Genomic DNA, 27213 nt, shown 5'->3' with positions numbered 1-27213 from the left:
ATCTACAGATGAGGAGAAAATATTTGCAAAGCATATATCCAACAAAGGACTAGAATATATAAAGAACTCTCAAGACTCCACATTAAAAATAAAAAATCCAATGAAAAAATGTGCAATGAATTAGGAGTTTGGGATTAACATACACACACTACTATATATAAAACAGGTAAACAACAAAGACCTACTGTATAGCACAGGGAACTATACTCAATATCTTGTAATAACCTATAATAGAAAAGAATCTGAAAAAGAATATATACATGTATAACTGAATCACTTTGCTGTACACTTGAAACTAACACAACATAGTAAATTAACTATACTTCAATAAAAAAGAGAGAAAAATCGGTAAAAGACATGAATAGTTCACTGAAGAGGTTATACAGATGGCAAATAATCACAGGAAAAGATATTCAACATCATTAGGCATCAGGGAAATGCAAATTAAAACCACAATGAAACATCACTACACACTTACCAGGACGGGTGAAATTGAAAAATAGTGACAACACCCAATGCTGGCAAGGATGCAGAGAAACTGGACCACTCATACTTTGCTGGTGGAACAGAATATGACACAGCCACTTTGGAAAACAATCTGATAGTTTTATATAAAACTAAATGTGCAGCTACCATAATGCCCAGCCATTACACTTTTGGGCATTTATCCCAGAGAAATAAAAACTTATTCTCACACAGAAACCTGTACACAAATGTTCATAGCAGGCTTTTTTTTTTGTAATAGTCAAAAACTGGAATCAGCCCAGATGCCTTTTAAGAGGTGAATGGCTAGACAAACAGTGATATATCCGTGCCATAGAATCCTATTCTGCAGTGGAAAGAAACAAACTATGGATACATACAAGAACCTGGATGAGTCTCTGGAGAATGATGCTAAGTGAAAAAAAAAGCCAATCCTTAAAGGTTACATATTTCATGACTCCATTTATTAATGTTTTTGAAATGACGAAATTTTACAAACAGAGGACAGATTAGTTGTAGTTGTCAAGGGTTAGGGATGCGGGAAGCAGAAGTGGGCGGAAAGGGAAGGAGGGAGGTGGGCGTGTTTATAAAAGGGCAACACGATGGATGGTTGCAGTGTTGAAACCATTCAGTATCTTGACTGTGGTGGTGGACACGTAAACCTACACAGGTGATAAAACTGTATAGAACTCAATACACACACACACACACACACACACACACACACACGCAAATGAGTACAAGTAAAACTAGAGAAATCTGAATAAGATCAGTGGATTGTATCCAAGTCAATATTCTGGTTGCTATACCATAGCTTTGCAAAATGTTACAGTTGGGGAAAACTGGGCAAAGTGTACAAGAGATCTTCAGCTGCATGTGAATCTACAGTTATCTCAATAAAAATTCAACTTAAAAGAAGCAAATGCAAAAGCCCACACCGTGCAGGTAGTTGAACGATAACTGAATGTCCATTTGTACTGCAGGGACCACAGAAGCCATGGAGTCTGGCCTCCATCTTTGAAGGGCTTACAAACATGTTTTGCCGCATTCATCCTGTTCCCATTTGTGAACAAGTGATCACTTGCACAGATGATCTGCACGAGCTTTGCTGTCTCTGTATTTTAAAGTGGTGATAATCCATGCTAATTCACAGGGGCCTGTGGGCTTAATTGCCATTTGCTCCTTCACTTTAGACCAAAGTGTATTATTGTAATCATTGGGAGCTGGAGAACAGAGGTATAGAGTAGCTGCATATTTATGAGGCATTTTGTTGCGGATGTACCTGCCAACAGAATATTAAGTAGAACATTTGCTAAGGTACCAAATTCTGCTTGTGATTTGGGTATATCACCTCATATTAAATCTTTGCGTTTTTCTAGCCCACATTTTGCATCTGATTTTTCTTTCAATCATGACCTCTGGAAATATAATTCAGAGCGTGTTTATTAGATTTGTGAGAGATAATGGTGACCAGAAACTGTCACAGACACATCTGCCTGTGGGGTAGAAAAAATATGAAATGAGCATCTTTAAGATGATGAGAAAAAAAAATTGTTTTCAAAATGGTGTCTGTATTCAGTTTCCAGGCAAGGACATGAAAAATGAATCCTGCAATAGAGAGAGAGACAGGCTAGAAGCTTCCATCTCTGAATCCATAGGTGAATGTCACCCTGTGCAGGAGACTACAAATAAGGAGGTTTGAATGAACTACAAACAGCTCTTGCTTATCTTTCGTGATGAAAAATGAGGATAGCACAGAGAATTGAGGTACAGGGGCAAAACCAAATTGCCTTTTAGCTAGAAGAGCCCATCACAATGAAACCTTTCCTATCAGAGCTGATAACTGGATAGAAGGCTTAATAGTGGGCCAGACAAGGCCTTAGAAAGTACATAAACTATATAGTCAATCTCTGCATATTTTAAGAATGGTTAGTTCATAAAGTAATTCAAAGCAGCTGGAGCATTAGATTAATTAATAAATCTTAGCAAATCAATAGCTACACACACACAGGGACCGTATGTTTTGATACAGGGTAGATTTCGCAGAATGGACTCAATTCATGTTACTTCATTCTTTTCCAAGAAGGGATTTCTCAAATGCATTAACTAAGAGTGATTTAATCTACATACCTTTAGGAAGGCTCTTCGTCTTCACACATGCACAAGTCAGAACAAATCCTTTGTTGGATCATGTGTCTGAGCTGAGATTAGGAAATTACTCTCAGCTTACCTAGAGAGGAATTTTAGCTTCTCATCAGTCCCTAATGATCACTTCAAGAAATTCCAGGGCTTCCCAGGTGGCGCAGTGGTTGAGAATCCGCCTGCCAATGCAGGGGACACGGGTTCGATCCCTGGTCCGGGAAGATCCCACATGCCGCGGAGCAACTAAGCTCGTGTGCCACAACTACTGAGCCTGTGCTCTAGAGCCCGGGAGCCACAACTACTGAGCCCACGTGCTGCAACTACTGAAGCCCACGTGCCTAGAGCCCGTGCTCCACAATGAGAGAAGCCACTGCAATGAGAAGCCCGCGCACCGCAACGAAGAGTAGCCCCCGCTCGTCGCAAATCGAGAAAGCCCGCATGCAGCAACGAAGACCCAACACAGCCAAAAATTAATAAATAAATAAAATAAATTTTAAAAAAACCAGAAATTCCAGTCACCATCCATTCCTTTTAAAAATACATTAGATTTTTGTCACAGCTAAAACCTGGATACAACTTAAAAGTCCTTCAAAGGAAGATCACTGAATAAATTATAGCATAGCTCTATCGTACCCCCTACACCAAAAATAGTCAGGTAAGTCTATACTTTCTGATATGGAAATATCTGCAAAATATACTATTGAATGTAAAAAAAAAGATACAGAGGACTATGCTTATGATGATGATCCCAACTGTGAAAAAGAAAAACAAAGAATATTTACACGCAAACCCAAGTTTTAAATTGTTTCTGCAAGGATATATAAAAAAATTTTTAATCATTACTTTTAGAGAGAAGCACTTGGGGTAAGGGATTGAAGAGAAAGGAGACTTTTAATTTATATCTTTATGCAGTGTTTGAATTTTAACCATGCATGTCTATTACTTTTACTTTAAAAACTAAATCAATTTTAATGAATAGTTAACTTAATAAAATAACTAGCAAAAAAGGTATATCAACTTAAATTGTAAAAGCTTATATCCTTTTCTCTTAAAATTGTACTTTTAATAATGTGTCCTATGAAATTACAAGCCCATGTGTACTGAGATGTGTGTACAAGAAAATTCATTGTAGCATTACTTGTAACTGCAAAAATTTGGAAGCAATTTAAATGCTCATCCGTGGTGAGTTAGTTCAATAAATTATAGTACATCTATAAATGGATATATGAAGCCCCAAAATGGATGAGGTGGATATAAACCTACTGATGTGTCCGTGATAATATTAAGTTAAAATAAACCAAATTGTCAACCTATATGTACATATGCATATATTATTTTTATTTTTTTAACTATACACATCCATACACACCCATGCATACACACACACATTATAAATCCATAGGAAAAAAAATTCTAAAAAAAAAATAGACACCTCTGTGGAGAGGACGCAGGGTAGGTTTTACTTTATGCTTCATGTATTTTTGCATTGTTTGAGTTTGTTTTACTCACAATCATATTTATTGCATTTGTAATTTTTTAGTAAAGAAAAGATGCTTAAAAACTACTCCAAAACTAAATTACTAATGACTAGCACCTTTGCCGTGATTATTATTTATCACTGCACTGTTTAAATATTCCTGAGACATCTCCAACTACAGTGAATACTTGTTTATTAAACCCAGGTAGCATTCATGGTTTTCAGCAAATGTTCCCCCAAAGCCTTGTTCTCATGAATATATAAATATACACATATATAATTTATGTGTAAATAGATTTATTGAGAATTGTAACCTAGCAATGTGTTCATTAAAATTTATTTTGGAAAGGTCATAATCCTTCTATGGACCATAAATAGCAATTTATTAGGCAAAAGCTGAAGCTAGGCATGTAGTAACCACTCCTATTTATTCAGATAACTGCCCTCTTTTTCCCAGATGTCAGATGGCAAGATGGAGGTAGAAGAAATTCTATGGTGTTACAGCTCCTTCAGTGGTGACCAGGCAGTGACCATAGCTGGTAGCTGAATTTCCCCAGGTGGATTATCAGCACCAGCAATTCTCTTCGAAGGAAGCTTCTAAGAGAGTGGCTCATAACCATTTTGGGGCCACAGATTCCCTCGAGGCAGTCCTGCAAGGTGTGTGGGGTGAAAGGAATGGGCTTTGCAACAGGACAGATCTTTGTGCAAATCCCAGCTCCACTACTGATTTGATGGGTGACCTTAAGCAATTTATTTAAACTCTCAGGGCCTCTCTTTCTTCATCCATAACATGCCTGACACATGGCAAGGGCTTAGTAAAAGGCAGCGATTATATTATTTTAGAATATGATGAAGACTATAGACTGTCCTCAGGAGGAAAAAAATTCATCTTGCATTTTTAGAATGGTGCGTACCATCTCAAGGGCTTTGCTCACCCGTCAAGGCCATTCTGGACCTCAGGTTAGGAAACCCTGGTCTAAGGTTTGGAAAGAACATTTGAAGGAACTTGAATAGTAGAAATAACATTTTCTACTCCTTTTACTGATTGTCATTTTAGGTTATGTTTTCTTTGGCTTGTTTGTTGTATTGGATTATTTGTACATTATGCCCACCAAGACTTAATCAGACCAAGAGGATAGATTGTACATTAAAAAGTGTACAAAAGAGCAAAATAAATGAGGGTCATCTAACACTTTATCACTTCAGTTAGATTTAGTCATTTACCAGCAAAGTGGTATGAAAGGCCATGGCAATTCACTGGCCAGACTAGGTTTTCAAAGACCAGTGCTAAGCATATGGATTTAATAGAGCCATACTTCTGGTTCCTTCCGTCAAAGATAAAGTTACTTTAAACTGCTTTGAGTAAGCTGTTCAGGCTTAACCTACTCGCTCGCTTTTGTAATCAGAGACAGCTAGGACTTTTCTCTTTCATTTTCAAGGCTTCAGAAAGGAGAAAAACCAAATGCCTTCAGGTAGTAGCTCAAAGGAATGGCTTTCCTGTTCCTTTGCATTAGTCTGAGCTCAAAGAAACACAGAAACCCTCTGCCATTAACTCAAACAGCATCCAGACCGTTGGTGAAAACCTATCTCCATAGTCTGCAGAAGCCCTATTAGGCATGGATCTAGCCCCCATTCCCTCGCTACCCCCTCCCAAATCCATAAGAACAGTAAATACTATTCCTCTAAGAATAAGTGAACATTTCAGGAAATGAGAAAAAATTCTATCTGGATGCTGTTATCAATGACTTTACCCACGCTTCAGGACTGCAGCTGTTGATGATGGAGAAGATTGGATTTGACGGGAGAGTGGGGTCGTACAGAGAAAAACAATCTTATATTTCCTCCTAAAAACTGGAAAGAAGGGAGGAAATACACGTGTAATTCCAAAAACCCAGTTTTCTTACAAGAATTCCATCTAACAGTTCTCCCACAACGTCACTGCTCTCAAAAGAAAAATGAATTGGTTTGTCAATACCATTCCCCACTAAAAGGCTGATTCTTGGGCTGAGTGGGAAAACTACAAGATAAGCCTGTAACATCTTGTTGTGCTAGAAAGTACGGAAGTGCTCGAAAAATAATGGGAATGTGTCAAAAGGACACAAGAGCCAGACTGAAGGACTCCCACTGGCCAAATCTGGGCCAATTTGAGCAATAAAATAAATGACAGCAACAGATTGTAACCCATTGAATAAACTAAGAGTCCATGAGTTCATGCTGATATAAACATATAAACAACTGAAGGAATAAATAAGTAAATGTAGAAGAAGAGAACACTCTCCCTCACAATAGAATACTAACTACTAAATGTACAAAAATGATGGAGTTCTAAAAATCATCATTTGGCAATCATCATAGTAATAAGTGATTGAGGCAAGAATCATCGATAGATATAAAACTACTGGGTGAAAGTTTGATAAGAACAGGATATTGATATAGCCTCCTAATATCTCTCAGGAAATTACTCACTTATAAAGGAAAAAGAGTAACTTTGCAGTGGAGAAATCTAACAATCATCAGCAGCATCAAGTGATCAAAGTTACCATCACCAGTAATGAGACAAATTGGCATCATGAAAGACAGGGAAAAACTAAGGGTCTGTTCCAGATTAGAATCTAAAGAGACACCATAACCAAATGCAATGCATGATCCTGAATTGGATCCTGGACCAAGTAAAATATAACTATATTTTATTGGACCAAGTAAAATATAACTATAAGGGAAACTATTAGTACAATTGGCTAAATTTGAATATGGACTATGAATTAGATATTAGTATCATATCAATGTTAAATCTCCTGATTTTGACAACTGTACTGTGGTTATGTAAGAGAATGTCCTTATTCTCAGGAAATCACACACTGAGATACTTAGGGGAAATGAGGCCCTATGTCTGCAACTTAATCTCAAATTATTAAGAAACAATTTGTGAGTGTGTGTGTGTGTGTGTGAGAGAGAGAGAGAGAGAGAGAGAGAGAGTGTATGGAGGGGGGGAAGAAAAGGGGACAGAGAGAGAGGGAGAATGGTAAAACATATGGGGAAAATGTAACAGTGAAGGGGCTTCCCTGGTGGCGCAGTGGTTGAGAATCTGCCTGCCAATGCAGGGGGACACGGGTTCGAGCCCTGGTCTGGGAAGATCCCACATGCCGCGGAGCAACTGGGCCCGTGAGCCACAACTACTGAGCCTGAGCGTCTGGAGCCTGTGCTCCGCAACAAGAGAGGCCGCGATAGTGAGAGGCCCGCGCACCGCGATGAAGAGTGGCTCCCACTCGCCGCAACTGGAGAAAGCCCTCACACAGAAACGAAGACCCAACACAGCCAAAAATAAACATAATAAATAAATAATAAATAAAAATTAAAAAAAAAATGTAACAGTGAAGCTGGGCAGAGAATATATAGAAATTTTTTGTCCTATTCTTGCAATTTTTCTGTAAGTTTGAAATCATATCAAAATACAAGACAAAAAGTACTATTTGCTCTACGTTAAAAAGTAGATGACAAAACTGTGGCAACCTTGGGCCCCTCTGAGGAAGACAGAGCCTGGGCCTAGGAGTGGGTTATTTATAGTAGCGAGCAGAAGAGTTCTGCACCACCACTACCCTTGCTAAGGAAGACAATTCATCAGTTACTCAACGCAGCGCAGTCTCATGTCAACGGTTGGAATAATCTTGTTGACGAGCCAAGCATCTTCTTCCCAACTAACCACGTTTCCGCTCGAACACTTCATAAATTCATTTCCCAGGATGTGGTCCCAGAGTTGAAAGTAGTACAAGCTGCTGGTGAACCTAGGAACCATGCCTTTAACATGGTCATCCCCTTTCTTGCGAAAATGTCCTAGAACCAGAGTCCCATTAGGCGCCAGGTTTTGTGGCTGATCGATCATTACCAGTATCCTTCCTTTACTCAGGAAGAGCTCTAATCTGCCTTTCACACCATCCCATATCAAGCATACTGTGTGCCACTGAAATGGAGTCAGGTGGTAACGGATGGAAAAGGTCTTGCCCAAGTTGTACACGATTAGCTGCTGATGGTCTCCTGCAAGTCCAAGGTCTATGTCTTCTCTACCCAGGAAAGTAGTTTTAGTAATATAGGAGAAGGCCATCCAGTCACTTGATCTGGCACCCACAAATCGCAGGTCAATGCATACTGTGAATCGACTGAGTTCAGGAATGGTGTTGGTCAGGCTTACATATGTGTCAGCTCTGCCATAAAAATCCAGCCTTTTTCCTTTTAGTGAAAGTGCATCTGTCCACATTTGGGGAAGGGAGAAGAGAAAACAAATGAAATTTTTGTAACAAAAAAATCAATTTTATCATCTTTTTTAGCCATAGAGTCAAATCCAGATTATACAATACTATTATGAGTCAATACTGGTGCAAGTAAGCCAAAATAGTTGATATACAAAAATCATCTCTATTTGACATTAGCATGTGACTTTACTTCGGCAGAAGAGCTTCTTCCTAATTATATTTTGCCTGGGCTAATATGAAAAGTTAGATTAGTGTTCCCAGAGCACACACCAACTGAACACTTTGAGGGGGCGGTTAGAAGTGGGGTTGGGGGGAGACCAAGGAAAAGGCAGCTTGGACGTAAAATTTGCTGCACATAATCCTCACTCATATAATCAAAAGATGACTATGTCCATCTCCCTAACTGCCTTATTATATTCACGGTGCAACAGCAATTTATTTCTCCAATGCCTTTTCCTGAGCCAAGTTACCTGATTTATTCTGTCTCTGGAGACGGCTTCTCACTGAGGCACTGACAGGGGCCTGAAGGATGGACAACACTGAAGCTGCAGGGCTTCCGTTTGCGTTCAGGAAAGGGAGAAAGGGCGCTGCCCGGAGTGTATCCTGATTCCTCCCTTCCATTTCCTCACTAAGGGGGCTGCAGCTTTAAGAGGCTCAAGATGGCCACGTACCTGGTTACCACTGGCTCTGCAGTCAGGCAACCTGGGCTGGAATCCCAGCTCTGACACTCATCAGGTGGGTCGCTTTGAGCAAGTAACTTAACCTCCAGATGCCTCAACGTTTGCTTCAGTAAAATGGGAATTCAGGGCCACAGTGTTGCATGAATGCACAACCCAGGGCCACCACTATAGTCTACACCAAATAACACCCCTACCTGCCGGCCTTACAAGATTGTTTGAAGATTAAGTGACATGATGTGTGCTCGCAAACATTGCTGAAGGACACGTGCATTGGTACAGTCTTTTGGCGGGCAATTTGGCAATATCTATGAAAGTATAAACTGAGTATGCCCTTTGTTTCATAGGTAGCTATTAATGAATCATGATACTATCACCATCGCATACCTCACAACCCAGGGCACTAGGCAAATATCTGAGGCTTGCCGAACATCAACCTAATTCCACACCCAGCACAGCCCAAGACAAACCAAAAAGAGCTTTATGGCAGAATGGAACGTTAACCTTTCTCTGAATTAGGGGTGTAATGTTGGGACTGCCACTCTAGAACTGACAGCCGTAACAGCACACTACGCAGGCTGGCAGGAAGTGGCAACTTCCCTGCTTTGGGAAGATGTCCCCATATGAAAGCTTCTAGATACTCCCTGGCCTTACAGAATTCTCTCCCTCCATTCCTCCACTGAGTATCTTCCAAAAGCAAATAAATACATGTCTGCCCACACACACTCGCCTGCACACACACACACACACAGAACCATACGCCAGAACTCACAGCATCTACCTGCCAGGGAGCTATTTCTGAACCATTCATGGTGGATGAGCAAGTGCTCTTTTCTGTCCTTGGCTTATGTGATTATAGTATCATTATCTTTCATGTGGCTAATAAATCAAGAGTTAATCCCACATGGCAATAATTGCTATGAAACCCAAGTCTCAATTTTGGTTGGTTAACATTGCTTTTCTGCCCAGCCCTCCAAAATGACATCAAATACAACACTTAAGAATGGTTATTACGGTGAGCATAAATCTCCAGGGCTTACTTGTCCCTTAAAAAAGAATGTATCATAATTTCACATGGTCTACAAGGGCCTCTGCTCTCTGCAGTATGATAGTATAAAACCAGTTGCCAAAGGACATGAACAAGCAAGTAACTAAATCAGAAATATAAAAAGATGGGCTCTCACTATTTTTAAAACACAAGTTAGAACAACAATAAGATACCATTTTGTGCCTTTTAGAATGATAACACTTTAGACTGAGAATATCTAGTACTGACTAGCCTGTGGGGAAACAAGTCACTTTAAAACACTGCTGGTAGTGGGAGTACAATTAGTACAGTCTGTCTTTTTTTTTTTTTGAAGGGCAATTTGCCAATATCGATGAAAATTTTAATTGTACATAATTGTGCATATGCTTTTGACCCAGCAATTCCATTTCTATCAATTTATTCTAGACAAACATACATGTGTACAAAGCTGCAAGTACAAGGATATTTATTGCAGCATTGTTTGTAATTGAGAAAAAAATAGGAAAATGTCTATGTCTCAAGAAGTTAATTGTCACCTCTATACACTGGAAAAGTAAAACAAAGTAGATGTATAGAGTCATGGAGAGATTTCCAAGGTTTACTATTATGTGAAATGGGAGTCACATAAGTATAGATATAGTATTATCCTATTTCAAAAATAAGAGAAAAATGTGTGTGCTGGCATACACTAGAAAAAAATCTGAAAGAATACACTCCAGATAAGAATGAGTATCTTCAGGTTTGAGATTTAGGGGGATTTTTACTTTCTTTGTTATTTCAGTAATATTTGCATTTTTTAATAAATAATGTGTTACATTTATAATCAGAAAAATAAGGATGGATGGATGGATAGATGATAGGTAGATAGATAGATAGATAGATAGATAGATAGATAGATAGATAGATAGATAGATAGATAGATAGGACAGATGGATAGAAGCCACTTGTGGCCATACTTGAGGTTCTGCAGACAGAGGTAAGTTTTGCTTAGATCTGAGCAGAAGTGTGGTGTAGTGGAATCCAAAAAAGCCAGATTCAAGTCCCAGTTCTGCCCCTTCCTAGCTGCGTGAACATGGGAAATGAATGCAGGTAAAAGTATTTAAAACTTTTTTAAAAATTTTTAATGAAGTATAGCTAATTTACAATGTTGTGTTAGTTTCGGGTGCACAGCAAAGTGATTTGGATATACATATATATGTATTATGTATACATATATAATATATATACATATATAATATGTATATTCTTTTACAGATTCTTTTCCGTTATAGGTTCTTACATGATATTGAATATAGTTCCCTGTGCTATGCAGTAGGTCCTTGTTGGTTATCTATTTTACATATAGTAATGTGTATATAGTAGTGTGTACATGTTAATCCCAAACTCTTAATTTATCCCTCCCCCATGTGAAAGCTTTTAAGACAGCGTCTGGCATACAGTGAGCACTATATGAATGTTAAACAAATAAACTCACGTCACTTCTCTGAGCCTCATTCCTCCATGGTAAGATGGGAGTAATAATTACCTACCTCGTAGGGACGTTATGAAAGCTGATGCAATAACTAACAAACTGATGCAATAACTAACGTTTAGGTCACGTTTGTGAGAAAGTTGATAAACTGCGAAGCCCCGTGTAAATGTCGGCTGCCATGTTTGCCATTGTCATTATTAGAGGCCTCTTCTTCCACAACCTCTGCTGCGCCCTCACACATGCAAGCACGTCTGCGCTGAGCCCTTGCTGCAGCCTCTAGGCCCTGAGCAGGGCTTGGAGGAGGCTGGGCTGTGATGAGTTGGGACAGAAGCTTTGCCCTTCTGTTTGGCCAGGCAACCAGCGTTCTCTGCCGGGCCTCTCCAGGGCCTGCTTCAAAAGCCACTTGTGTCTTTGCATATGATTTAACTATCCATTGCAGATGTCTGCTTGAACGCTGCCATCTGTTCCCTGGCAATTTTCAAGTTCAAATTGCATGATTGCTCCCCTGAAGCGTGTTCTCTCTTGATTTGGCTCCTCTGTGTCTCTTCGCCTCTATCCTCTGTTTCCTTTTATTTTAAATTACATGTATTGTCTCCCCCACTTTAAAAAAAAAAAGAGGTGTTTTTTCCATTATAAAAGCGATACTGTACATGCTTTTTTAAAAGAAAAAAATGGAAAGTATTAGAAAGTAAAAAAATGAGAACAAACTCAGCCAGAGTCCCACCACCCAGAGACAACCACCATTAACATTTTACAATATTTCTTTTGCTGTTTTGGTTCTGTGCGTGGGTTTTGCTTGTTTCTATGTGGCTGAGATCATATTGTATGAAAAATGTGGTACCCTGCTTTCCTCACTTAACATTATGACATAAGTGTTTTCCATGTTGGGAAAACCTTATCATAAACCCCATTTAAATGACAATGTTACAGCCCCCAGGAGTGCCAGGCATCATTGTATTTGTATTGAGAAGATACACATAACATAAAGTTCACAGTTTTAATCATTTTAAAGTGTACAATTCAGTGGCATTTAGTACATTTACGATGGTGTACAATCATCACCATTATCTAGTTCCAGAACTTTTCATCACCCCCAAAGGAAACCCTGTACCAATTAAGCAGTCACTCCCCATCTGCCCCTCCCTTCAGCCCCTGGAAACCACTAATCTGCTTTTTGTCTCTGTGGATTTGCCTATTCTAGACAGTTCATATAAATGAAATCATACAATGTGGCTTTTTGTGTCTGGCATATTTCACTTAGTGTAGTGTCTTAAACATTCATCCATGTTGTAGCATGTGCCAGTACTTCATTCCTTTATATGGCTGAATAATATTCCATTGTATGGGTATACCACATTTTAAAAATTAATTCATCTATTAATGGATATTTGGGTTGTGTCTACCTTTTGGCTATTATGAACAGTGCTGCTATGAACATTCATGCTATTCATTTTGTTTGAACACACGTTTTCATTTCTTTTGTGTATATACCTAGGAGTGGGTCATATAGTAATTCTATGTTTAACTTATTGAGTAACTGCTGACCTGTTTTCCACAGTGGCTGCTCCATTTTACATTCCCACTAGCAACATATGAGGGTTCCAACTTCTCTACCTCCTTGCCAACTCTTGTTGTTTTCTGTTTTTTTTTAATTAGTATTATAACCATCCTCGAGGGTGTGAGTGACATCTCATTGTGGGTTTGATTTGCATTTCCCTAATGACTAACGACACTGAGCATCTTTTCATGTGCTTGTTGACCATTTGCATATCTTCTATTCAAGTCCTTTGCCCATTTTTAACTGGGTTGTCTTTTTATTGTTGAGTTGTAAGCACTCTTTATGTATTCTGGATAGTAGGACCTTATGAGATATATGACCTGCATATAGCTCCCTTTCTGTAGGCTGTCTTTTAACTTTCTTGATAGTGTCTTTTGATGCACAAAAGTTTTTAATTTTGATGAAGTCCAATTTATCTGTTTTTTCCTTTGTTGCTTGTTCTTTTGGTGTCATTTCTAAGAATCTATCTATTGTCAAATCCAAGGTCATGAAGATTTACCTCTATGCTTCCTTCTAAAAGTTTTATAGTTGTAGTTCTTACATTTAGATTGTTCATACATGTTGAGTTAATTTTTATATATGGTGTGAAGTAGGGGTCCAACTTCATTCTTGTACATGTGTTTACATGTATTTGTATGTATACATGCATATATGTTTACATACCCAGTTTTCCCATCACCATTTGTTAAGTAGATTATTTTTCCCCATTGAATGGTCTTGGCACCCTTGTGGAAAATTAATTGACCATACATGTATGGGTTTCTTTCTGAACTCTCAATTCTGTTCCATTAATCTATGTCTATCCTTATGCCAATAACACACTGTTTTGATTATTGTAGCTTTGTAGTAGGTTTTGAAATCAGGATGTGTGAGTCCTCCAACTTTGTTCTTTTTCAAGGTTGTGTTGGCTATTCAGTGTTCCTTGCAATTCCATGTGAATTGTGGGATTGGCTTTTCCGTGTTTGTAAAAAAGACCATTGGAATTTTTTTAGTTTATTGAAATGTTTTATTTTTTTGGCCATGCTGCACGGCTTGTGGGATCTTAGTTCCCCCACCAGGGATTGAACCCAGGCGCACGGCAGTGAAAGCACTGAGTCCTAACCACTGGACCATCAGGGAACTCCCTAAAAAAGACCATTGGGATTTTGATAGAGTTTGCCTTGAATCTGTGGATCTCTTTGAGGTATATTGCCATCTTAATATTAAATCTGTAAACATGGGGTCTTTTCCATTTACTTAGGTCTTCTTTAATTTCTTTCAGCAATGTTTGTGGTTTGAGTGTAGAAGTCTTTCACCTACTTGGTTAAATTTATTCCTTGGTATTTTATTCTTTTAGAAAGTATTGTAAATGAAATTGTTTTCTTAACTTCATTTCAGATTGTTCATTGTTAGTGCATAGAAGTACTACTAATTTTTATGTGTTGATCTTGTATCCTGCAATTTGCTGAATTTGTTTGTTAGCTTAAACATCTGTTTTTCAGATTCTTTAGGATGTTCTTTATGTAAGATCGTATTATCTGCAAAAAGAGATAGTTTTACTTTTTCTTTACAGTTTGGATGTCTTATTTCTTCTTCTTGTCCAATTGCTCTGGCTAGAACTTCCAGCACAATACTGAATAGAAGTGGCAGAAGTGGGCATTCTGGTCTTGTTCCGGATCTTAGGGGAAGAGTTTAGCTTTTCACAATTAAGTATGATGTTCACTATTAGATTTTCATAGATGCCCTTTACAGCTTGAGGAAGTTTCCTTCTATTTCTAGAGTGTTGAGTGCTTTTATCATGAAAGGGTGTTGGATTTTGTCAAATGTTTTTTCTGCATCAATTAAGATGATCATATGTTTTTTTCCCCTTCAGTCTATTAATGTAGTGCATTACATTGGTAGATGAATTTTTATATGTTGAAACACCTTTGCATTCCTGATATAAATTCCACTTGGTCAGGGTAGATAATCCTCAATATGCTGCTGGATTTAGTCTGCCAGTATATTGTTAAGAATTTTTGCATCTAGATTCATATGGGATATTGGTGTGTAGTTTTCTTTTCTCATGATATCTTTATCTGCCAGCTACCATTTTTTAACTCTCTAGCAGATTGATACAGCAAGAGAATGTGCCCCAGGTCTTCCTCTGGCGGAGCTGGAGGGAAAATAATACTCTTGCCATATTGCCACAATACTCACTCAAGATGTCATTCTATTTTGCTTTTTGCTAAATTCCAAAGCTGCTTTGCCTGAGGATGGCAAGTTTAAGCAATTTTAAAGCAGAATTGAATTCATTGAGCATAAAACAATGCCAGTTTTTCCCAGAATGCTCCTATTTTTGTATCTTCTGATTTTCTGGGCAGTCATATAACTGGAGTCTTGGCCCCTATTGCCAGTTTCCAGTGCTCAGCATAATGGTTGGCACATAGTAGGTACTTTATTACTATTTACTGAATATAATCATTGTGCCCTGTATTAGGGCACTGAGTTAGAAGCTGAGAGGTGAGCATATGGAGGGCTGTCCCTTGTGCAAAAGTATCAGTGCTGTGGGTGAAGCATCTGGCATAGGATGACAAATTCTGAACTACAGACTGAACTTGTGCCCTGCCCTCTGTTTTAGAGAGCCTTTGGCAAAAGATCAGGAGATAGTTCCCTCTCCCTATCAGACCCCAAAAGTAACAAATACATCCATTTTAAAAGTCAGTGAGGCAAATCTGCAAAATTATTAGTGATTAGTAGTCCAAGGTCTGGCCAAAAGAAGACTTGTAAATAGTGTCAAGTGATGTCTCCTCAGTGAACAGTGGAACGTACAGATAGAGAAGCTCTTTGAAGTTGCCAGATCAGCTCGGCTCATAAGCCTGAGTTTAAAAAGGCATCATTCTCCCCTCCCACTTTAATACTGTACAGTCCAAACCCCTAGGACTCATGGACAGTGCTTTGAGCCACTTTTTGACAAAAATGGCTCCATTTTTCCACTCTGCAGTTTTCTTAAAATAGCTCAGTGTTTTCTAGTCTCCGTAAAGTAGTGTTGATTTCTAAGCTATCACATTTGACTTTATTCTTCTACTCTGAAAAACTTTGACTTGTTTGAGTGTATATAATATATATAAAGGGAGCCTTAATGGATTTGTTTTCATAATTTAATATTTTTTGTATTTACCCTTGTATAATTGTTTTTAAAGGAAAGTATTACAGAATTGAGGGTGGAATTCTTAGAACCAAAGTTGTTCTTAATAAAAATCACCACATGCTTGGACCATGAAAAAAAAAATAAAGGTCAGTGAGGGAATTCCCTGGGGGTCCAGTGGTTAGGACGCTTTCACTGCCATGGCCCGGGTTCAATCCCTGGTCAGGGAACTAAGATCCTGCAAGCTGTGAGGCATGGCCAATAAATAAATAAATAAATAAATAAATAAATAAATAAAATTAAAGGCAGTGAATAAAAAGTGTAGAACTCTAAGAGATAGATAATTTGCATGATTTTTTTCCCAGTAAAGTCCCTTTATTTTCTGAAGACAGCATTAGTAATCATCAGATATATTCTATACTTGTTTTCCTGTCCTCTCCTCGCAAAGATTCTCCTTGAAATGTGAAAGTATTTCAAAGGTTAGGGGACTGAGATTCTAGGTGCACTGCCCTGCACCATCTTAGGAGGAGTGGACAAATGAGGTTTACCCCTGCTCAGGCACTGTGGGCATGATCTGGTCACTGTTTCTGCCCCATGAGGTGACCTGCTTTCGTCTACTTTACCCAAGAGTTCTGATCCAGAGAACCTGACTGAGCATCAGAGTCTGAGTGTAATAGTTGCTAGGGTGCTGTAACAAAGTACCACAAACAACAGAAATGTATTGTCTCACAGCTCTGGAGGCTAGAAGTCTGAGGTCAAAGTGTCAGCAGGGTTGTTTCCTTCTGAGGACTCTGAGGGAAAAATCTGTTCCACGCCTCTCTCCTAGTTGCCGGTGGTTTACTGGCAATAGGGCGTGCTCCGTGGCTTCTGCTGCATCACCCCAATCTCTGCCTTTATCCTCACACGGCCTTCTCCTTGTGTGCTTGTCTGTGTCCAAATGTCCCCTTTGTATAAGGACCACCATCATATTGGATTAGGGGTCCGCACTACTACAATGCGACTTCATCTTTCCTTGACTAATTACATTTGTAATGACCCTATTTCCAAACACGGTCACCTTCTCAGGTGCTGAGGGTTAGGACTTCAACATATGAATTGTGGGAGGGAAACAATTCAACTCATAATACTGCATAAGGCTCAAGGTCCAGCTAACCACCTGGCAATACCTTCTATTCAAGGAGGGAGAGGGGGCAGAGCAGATTTGGGGGACGGGTCCCACCGGAGTCATTGGCTGTATCAATCCTGTAGAGAATCTGCCCACTGTGAAGGTAAGCAATCTGCCAAGGGCTCACCATGCCTGCCTCAACTAGGAAATGTCATTACTCACTCATAAAAAGGCTCTTCTGGCTCTTAGTATCACAAATCCTTGCAAATGAATAGCCAGGAGCATTGAAAAACTTGGTAGACCAGGTGCTGGCAGACCCATGGCTGTCTGAGTAGATACAGTAGATTCATGCTTGATACTGGGGAGCTTCATTACCCACATCACCATGGCCATCCTGTGGACAACCACAGAGGCCCAGAGCTACTGCCATCCTTGCCTATACTTCCCACTGGTCTTGTGAGTAACCAACTAATCTTTAGATAAACCCTTGTACATTGTTGGTGGGAATGTAAATTGGTACAGTCACTATGGAAAACAGTATGGAGGTTCCTCAAAAAACTAAAAATAGAGTTACCATATGACCCAGAAATTCCATTCCCGAGTATATATCTGGAAAAAATGAGAACTCTAATTTAAAAAGATATATGCACCCAACGATCAAAGCAGCACTATTTACAATAGCCAAGATGTGGAAGCAAACTGAGTGTCCATCAACAGATGAATGGATAAAGAAGGTGTGATATCTATATCTATATCTAATGGATAGATATAGATAATGCAATATAGATAGATAATGGAATATAGATAATGGAATATTACGCAGCCATAAAAAAGAATGAAATTCTGCCATTTGCAGCAACGTGGATGGACCTAGAGAATATTATGCTTAGTGATATAAGTCAGATATCATTTATATGTGGACTCTAAAATGTAACACGAATGTATATGCAAAACAGAAACAGACTCACAGATGTAGAAAATAAACTAGTGGTTACCAATGGGGGAAAGAAGGGGGAGGGACAATAAGGGAGTAGGGGATTTAAAAGTATACACTATTATGTATGAAATAAGCTACAAAGATATATTGTATAGCACAGGGAATTCTAGCCATTATCTTGTAATAACTTTTAATGGAGTATAATCTGTAAAAATACTGAATCACTATGTTGTACACCTGAAACTAATATAATATTGTAAATCAATATACTTCAATAAAAATTAATTCATTAGTTAATAAAAACAGATGATATATTAAGCCTGGAACATTGTATATGGAAAAAATTTCCTACCATCAATGAATAACTTTGCCCTCTACAAATGCAAAAAAAAACAAAACCAAAAAACCAGATCTGCCATATATAGAAGCATCCAACTTTGAGCCTTATTTCTCTCACCAGTCACCAGTTACAGAGTTATCCAACACGTCCTCTCCTCCAGTACCCAGGTTGCTGACCATGCATGTGGCCTGCCAAGAGTTCTTGTTGGAATGGGAGGCAAAGGAATTACCCTCACAAAGGTAATGAGATTGTTCCTTCAAAACTTGGGTCCAAGGCCCATGTCTCACCCAACAAAATGGATGCCCTTACTCATAAAGCCAGAAGTACCCTGGACCATTCATTTACTTGACACTGATGATCACTGAGGCCCAACTATGTGGCAGTGTTGGAGTGCAGTGATAGAGCGAACACATGTCCACACCAGGTCCCTGGCCTTCGTCAGTTTAACATTCCAGAGAGAGAGAGGCAGTCACTCAACAAGGAAAGAGAATTACAAATTGTGAACAGTACTCGGAAGGAAATTAAGAGGCTGATGAGCTAGATAATGGGAGGGGCAGGGATGAGGGGAACGGGAATGTCTACATTCAATCAGATAGTTAAGGAAGGCCTCTCTGAAGAAGAGTCATTTGGGACTTCCCTGGCGGTCCAGTGGTTAGAGCTCCACACTTCCACTGCAGGGGGCACAGGTTTGATCCCTGGTTGGGGAACTAAGATCCTGCAAGTCAAGTGGCCAAAAAATAAATAAATAAATACAAATTTTTAAAAATGTATGAAGAAGAGTCATTTTAGTTTAGTCCTAGGAGATGAAAAAGAGCCAGGGTTACAAAGATGTGAAGTAAGAGTGACCCAAACTTGGGTAATAGTATGCACAAAGGCCTTGAGGTGGGACTGTGCTTGCCATGCTCGAGGACTAGGAAGGAAGCTGGTGTGTCTGGAGTGAGAGAGAGGGAGAGGAAGCATAGTAGGAAATGAAGCCCAAGAGGCACTGAGACCAGATAGTGCAGTGCTTTTTAGGGCTATTTGAAGAGTTGGGATTGTATTCTAATTGTGATGGAGACATATTAGCAAGTTTTGAGTAAAAGAGTGACGTGATCTGACTTAATACGTCAAAGGATTGCTCTGACTGCTGTGTTGAGAATAGGCTATCGCAGAGCAAGAATAAAAGCAGGGAGCCCAGAGGCTATTTCTGTTTTATTCCTTACCTCCACCCTCTCTTCCTCCCTCCCCCGCTCCACTCTGCAACTATTCAGTTCCTGACCTCAGTCTTCCTCCCTTCTTTCTGGCACTGCTCTCGCCTTTAGACCTTACAACAGATTTGGTTTCTTCTTCTTGACCCTTGGTATTTCCTCCATGGACATGGTTTTGCTCCACACTCTGGCCTCATCCAGCGACAGCATCTGAATCACCCTCTGCCCGATCTAGGCTTGGCCCTCGCCCTGTCTCCCACGATGACCCTCACAGTTGGGAGGCTGGTGACTCTTCTGGAGCCTGAAGGGGACTGAACCTTAGTCATACCATTCTTTTCAAGAACCAATTTTTGTTCCAGGAAGAAAATGATGACTTTCTCACCAACTGAAGGACAATGAGAACTGTTTAATAACCTAAAAGAAACACTGCCTTGCCTCACGGATTTGAAGGTTTAAAATCTGCACATCTATCATAATTTTCATTGACCAATGACATTCCTCACAAAACCCATTCTAACCTTCCAGTATCACACAGTCTTCCACTTTTTCTTCCATGACTACATTCAAGACTTCTAGATCGCTCTATTCCTAGATCCCTCTTATCCATGCCCCATTCCCTGCCCACACACACACAAATCCACTTAGAGTTTGTGTCACATACACCACCACCATACAGGTGTTCAAGGTTTTATCATTTCAAACTGCATTAATTTATTAAATCAGCAAATATGTACTGACAAGCTGTGTGTCAAGACCTGTGCTGGGTGTTTTGGATAAAGAAATGGAGCAAGCACAGTTTCTTGCCTTTGAGGAAATAGGGAAAAGAGAAATCAACATCCTAGCAGGTAGTCAAGGCCAGGCGACAGAGTTGCCACTGTGCCCCCTAGATCCTATTTCAAGCTTTATGATAAGAAACATGGTTTCCCATCAGGCTCTGCACACAGTCAGTGCTTGTTGTTGATGGCGATGATGATTTGGTATTCTTGCAGAAGATCAGCTCTCAAATCTGAGGGCCACTCAAATTAAACCCCACTTCTGTTTCATCAAGGAATTGTCCCTCATTGGCATGTATGGCCTTTTAGCTAAAGACTGATGTGCTAAATGAACAATGTTACCAACTGAATTCACTTAACATGGACGAGATTGCAGTCTTCCAAGACAACCTCGTTCTTACGTCTCCAAATTACCAGCTACTTCAGTTCAACTGTCTCCATCATCTATTTGCTGCAGAATAGAAACAAAGACAGAATCTATCTCCGTTCTGATCACAGAGTCTAGGCAAGGGCTGGGCCTCCCAGAACAGATGCCTGTTCATCACACTTCAGCTTCCCTGTCTATACTCTATGATTGTTGCCATATATATATATATCTCATGGAGACAGAAAGATGATATCATAATGCTCCAGGGAGCTTTAAATAAAGCATTATGCGTAAGAGAAAACAGCCTAAAAGAAAACACAAAGCTTATGTTAGGTGTGTATTAGTCACCAAATGGCATGTCAGAGTTTCATTAAGAAATGTCAAAGACAGCAGTAGTCCAAGCTACTGTCTACTTGAGGCCAGTTCTCCATCAGTCACAGGGAATCCTGAGTGAGTGGGTTCACTTGCTGAAGCTCCAGCTTGTCCTATAGCCATATGGACCGACAGGAAGCCATTGAGAGGCAGCCCAGTAATTTTTCAAATGGTTTATTTCGGTAACCTACTGTCCATGAGATATTGAAAGAGATAATAAGAATACATTTTCTTACCTGAGAGAAAGATGAAACTCAACATGAGAATGGTTCCATAAAGCCTCTGATATATGACGTGTTCTTTCATTGTCTAAACCTGCGTTCAAAAAGTCAGAACTATGCCCAGTTCAGATTCAGAACAAACGATCTCCAAGTGCGTGTGACTATACTTTTCCTTCGCATCCCACACAAGACTTTTCCCTCATGTTCAAAGCCATGTCAGCAGCCACAGTACAGACCCTTGCCTGAGTTATGCAGCCTGGCTTGCAACCTCACCGACTGATTTTTCTGCATATCCGTTTAACACATTTTATTGAGTGCCTACTATGTGTCAGACACCGTGTTATACGCTGGGAATACAGCGCTGGGAAGACAAGACAGAGATTCCTGCCCTCACGAGGCACTTAGCCCAGAGGGGAAGGCAGCCATTAAATGCATAATTACAAAATGTGATGTGTTCAACATTAATGCACGCAACTTCAACCCAACAACTTGCTGTTTTAATGATCCTAAACTTTTTGGAGGAAGCATTATGCAAGATCTTATTGACAAAAGTAACTCATCAAAGCATTGTTATTTTTTTATCTTTTTATGTTGTTGGGCTTTTTTTGGGTTTTTTTTTTTGGCCATGCTGCCTGTCATGTGGAACCAACCAGGGATCAAATCCATGCCCTCTGCAGTGGAAGCACAGTGTCCCAACCACTGGATCACCAGGGAATTCCCAAATCATTGCTATTTTTAAAAAGCAGATCTGTTTAGAGAAACCTGATGACCTCATTACGTTTATCCACCTTCTCTCCTTAAATAATCGTAACTAAAGCTACTTATTTGGGAAACACACTGGAAGTCCCCCTTTCTCCAACCAAAACGGTACTAAAACTACAAATCCTATGGAAACATATTACAGAAGCTTGGCAGTAAGATGCTGATGGGCATTTTCTGATTTTAAATAAAATACACTTCTGAATGATTTACTACTGATTTAAACATTTTTTTATAGGATAATGCAACATATTGTATTTCTTTCCACTTCTAAGCAGGGTTTGGAGTGAAGAGACTCACTTTACATTTAAAGTAACAGAAGCCAATTAGGAAACCAAATGAGTCTTGGGCTTGCTATGAGCGCCAGCCATTAATAAAGCTCTTCATATTTACCAAGTGTCCTACTGCCATTCTCATTAGAATAATAAGGGAATTTGTATGACTTGGATGGATTTTCTAAACTACGAGCTTAGAAGTAAGGGGATGTCTAAATCTTTTATAACTTGCAAGATGAAAGGCAGCTTAAACTTCCAGTGCTGGAAGAGGACCAGACTGAGAATCCTTAACTAGCTTTGAGACCATATTGCTGTTCCTTCATTTTCCTGGGCCTCAGTTTCCTTATCTGTAAAAATAGAGATAATAATCTGCCTATTTCCCAGAACTGCTATAAAAGAGGATCAAATGAGGTGATATTTCAAAGGCAATTTTCAAAGTATAAAGTGCTATAGAAATGGATATGATTGCTATCTATAAAATGGAATTTTCAGCAGCAAACAATCCAATTTATACCTTCCTTGAATTCCCTCTAAACTTTTATAACAATTTCACGGTATGTTTCAGAAACTTACCTCGCACCCCATAAATAAATCATGGGACAGTCTCACTACAGAATACTATGCAGTCATTAAAAGGAATAAGGTAAGTCTCTGTGTCTATCAGGCATGAAAAAGTGGGTTGGGAAAGGGGGCAGGGACTGAGGACTTTTCCTTTATATACCATACAATTCTGTACTGCTTGATTCTTTTATAATTATGTGATTTTAAAAATTGAAGGAAAGGAGAAAGAAAGGGAGGGAGAGAGGAAGGGAGGGAAAACAGGAAGGCAGGGGACGAGAGAGATAGGAAGGAAGAATGGGAATGAAATCAGTTTCCTGTATGTCTCATACCATTCTGTACTGCTTGATTACTTTACAGTGAACCTGTATTACTCCCATAATTTTTTTAAAAATGAAGGAAAGAAGGAAAGAAAGAAAAGGGAAAGAGAGAAAGGGAGGGTAGAGATGAAGGACTTTTATGCCTCATACAATTACATGCAATTTGGTTTATGTATGATGAATATCTGTTACTTTTATAATTTAAAGAAAATTAAAGGAAAGAAAAAAAGAAAGAAAGAAGGAAGGAAGGAAGAGAGGAAGACACTTACCTGAGAACTAGACTCCCTTAGCCTCCCACCCCCGTGTCACCGTGGGGTCCAGAAGAAGAGTTTGCTTTTCCAATGACCAGATCTGGTCTCTGAATCCCTATGTTTGATGTGAAATGAAACAAGCAAAAAAAAAGCAGGAGGCTCATTATCTGCTGGCCATGCCTCAGTCACCTTCCTCTGTGGATCAGACCAGCCTCTCTGCTCTTAGCTTTATGGGGCTTGTTGGTCGGGCACATCCTCTTTTCGTGACTGGTAGCACGTCATGGGGCTGCTCTCCCGAGCATGAAATCAGCATGAGCAAAGTTCTCAGGTTATTACACACCTGCAATAACCCATTAATTTGAGGGCTCTTTCCCAGTTTTCACTAACGATTATCTTCAGTCGCTCGTTGATTTTGGCTTTAATTAAATTAGATCTATTAAACAGGTACTTGCTCACTTCACTCAAGCTCATTTCACTTCATTGAGAAAGTGGGGAGGGGGCGTGGTGGTGTTCAGAACTAGAAGCAGAAAGCAGAGGCCAAGAAAGTATTAACTTGTTCACATCTCACGCTGTCAGTATGGGGGAGCCAGCAGTTTACCGTCACTGCAGATCCATCCCTCAAATTGCCTTGAAAAGAAGTAGAATTACTGAGGGACTTCCCTGGTGGTTCAGTGGTTAGGACTTGGCGCTTTTACTGCCCAGGCCTGGGTTCAATCTCTGGTCGAGGAACTAAGATCCTGCAAGCCGCTAGGTGTGGCCAAAAGAATAAAAAAGAAGTAGACTTACTGAACCGGTTTGTTGGTCTCATTCTCAAGATGGGGGATGTAGTTTTTGTCCCAGAATGTGTCATTACAGCCCTTTTGGGGTGATGGAAATATCAAATCCCATCAACCATCCAGAGATGATTCCTGCCACCCTCTGCATTTCCAAGATCAGGACCCTGAGGTCCACAGGGTAGAATGATTTGCTCAAGGTCATGGACCTTATGAGAGGCAGAGCAGGAACTAGAACCGAGGCTCCTGACTCCCAGACCAATGTATATTCCTTTCCACCTCACACCTTAAATGGAAAAAGTCAGTCTAAAAAGAGGCTGAGTCCAAAAAATAAAATAAAATAAAATAAGAGGTTGAGTCAACCTATTATCTGTAGGTACTCCATGGGGGGAGGGGAGGAGAAGGGGTGTATCAGAATCACCCATTACTCACCCCCAAGCCCAGAAACTGTGATCAACATGGTGGATGAGAGCCCAGGCTTTGCAGAAGATAGACTTGAGTTTGAATCTCCATTGTGTGATTTAGGGCCAGGTCCCTAACATCTCTGGAGCCCCCAGTGTCCTCGCTTGTAAAACGTGAATAATGGCACTCACCTCATATCACTGTGAAGATTACGTGAGACGGTGTGTGTAAAGGGCTTAGGCCAGGGCCTGGCACGGGTGTCAGTGCCCCCTGCTCCTACGTAGAACTCCACCGCTTCCCCTTTTCACTAGGAACAAGGCTTAGCTTTTGAGGTCTGCTCCCCACATGGGGCCATGCAGCTTACAAGAGGATGTGGGGCAATTGCTAAGCATCTTGGCGCCCCCTGGCGGTAGTTTATATTTCACACCATGCTTGCTCATTGGTCTGTCTCTCCCCGTCCCCCAGGAGCTCTGGAAGGGCTGGGGCTCCATGTTATTCAGTGGTTCACACATTGCCTGGCACACAGAGAGCACTCAATCAAGATTTGATGAATGAATGACTACATCTTTCTCCCCTCCTAAGGACAGGAAAACACATCTCTCTTCTCATGCCCCAAGAGTTAGCACAGTGCCTGGCACATAGTAGGTGCTTAACGAATATTTGCTGAATTGAAAAAGAATTTAGAGGAGAATATATTCATACATACTTGGATATGTTTTAAAAATTCTCTGAAAGGAGACCCTGGTGAGAATAACTGATTCTAGGAAAGGAGACTGAGAGGTCTTGGATGGGAAGGAAACTCACTATTCTCTGCATATACCTTTGTACTATTAGAATTGTAATCATCTGTATGTGTTGCTTTTTCAAAGAAAAACACTGGGTTTTTGTTAATCCAATGTAGTGCAAATGAAATAATTGACGGGAAAACGAAATGTGCAAAAAAATGAAGAGGTCGGAACACTTTGGTCAAGAAAAAAATACCACCTGAGGAGGAAGGACTTCAATGGCTATCTTCCATTCTCAGGAAGGTTATAAGGAGAATGTTGACCATCTGTTCTCTGTATCTATAGAGTAATAGGAAATGGATTGAAATTGCAGTGGGAGATATGAGTTAAACATAAATAAGTCATTATTGACGATAGGGGTTGAAAAACACCAGGAAAGGCTATCATGGGATGTTACAAGTCATCCATCCCTGGAAACTCGAAGGTCTAGATAGCCATATGGCTCTGCTGATTGAAGTATCCTCCCACACAGAGTGCTGAGCTTGGTGAGACTTTGTCCCCGTTTCTGACAATACAACAGACCCTTAATCTGGTGAAGGTCCAGGCTGTCATTTTTCCCTCTTCCCTTCCCTGCTATGAGCATTCCACAAGACCAATTAGGAGTCTGATGATTTCCATACAACATGGCCCCCCAACCACAAGCACGCTATTGAATTCAGGGCTCAACCACAGTGGAAGGTTTGGTGGCTACCTAAGAGATTTTCAAGGACAATCTTGATTATATTTGATTGCTACCTCAAACACTACCATCCAACAAATTCCCGGCTGGTAGTGGTTTCTGTGCGTACCTTCATACTTTTGCTACATATGTAGGCATTCCTTGACAACATGTAATATTATTTTTAGGAAAATGCCAGCTTAGGTATTTGGGATAAAGTGTTCTTACATAAGCACAGTACAATTATCAAAATTAGGAAACTTACCTTGATGTACTATTACCTCCTATACAGTTCATATTCACATTTAGCCAACTGTCTCACTAATGTCCTTTATTGGTTTTCCCCTTTGATCCAGGGACCAATCTAGGATGACACACTGCTTTTAGCTGTCGTTATTTTTTAGTCTTCTTCTTTTTTTTTTAAAGATTTATTTTATTGATTAATTGATTGATTGGTTGATTGATTGCTATGTTGGGTCTTCGTTTCTGTGCGAGGGCTTTCTCTAGTTGCGGCAAGCAGGGGCCACTCTTCATCGTGGTGCACTGGCCTCTCACTATCGCGGCCTCTCTTGTTGCGGAGCACAGGCTCCAGACGCGCAGGCTCAGTAGTTGTGGCTCACGGGCCCAGTTGCTCCGCGGCATGTGGGATCCTCCCAGACCAGGGCTCGAACCCGTGTCCCCCGCATTAGCAGGCAGATTCTCAACCACTGCGCCACCAGGGAAGCCCTAGTCTTCTTTAATGTGGAAATATTCCTCAACCTGTCTTTGACTTTCATGACATTGACATTTTTGAAGTGTACCAGCAGCTATTGTATAGAATGTCCCTCAATTTGGGTTTGTCTAATCTTTCCTCATAGTTCAGGTTATATATTTTGTCAGGAATAGCACAGAAATGATGTTGTGTCCTTTGCAGTGCATGACACAGGACACACATGATGTCAT

The 27213-nt window shown here is 40.0% G+C and overlaps 1 protein-coding gene across 1 annotated transcript in view; it reads right to left on the bottom strand.

The window, feature by feature from the left end:
- The window catches only part of ADGRG4 (adhesion G protein-coupled receptor G4), a 93343-nt gene extending 66661 nt beyond the window's left edge, over positions 1-26682 (bottom strand). The window contains 2 exon segments of the mRNA XM_082445712.1: positions 7733-8344; positions 21506-26682. Of these exon segments, the coding sequence (XP_082301838.1) occupies positions 7733-8344; positions 21506-21575 (682 nt within the window). The 5' untranslated portion in view covers positions 21576-26682.
- Positions 26683-27213: the final 531 nt, after the last annotated feature.

The sequence above is a fragment of the Balaenoptera physalus genome, assembly GCF_965194825.1.
Source record: "Balaenoptera physalus genome assembly, chromosome: X".
Taxonomy (NCBI): domain Eukaryota; kingdom Metazoa; phylum Chordata; class Mammalia; order Artiodactyla; family Balaenopteridae; genus Balaenoptera; species Balaenoptera physalus.
The sequence above is the reverse complement of the archived record's forward strand: the minus strand, read 5'-3'. Positions and strand labels throughout refer to the sequence as shown.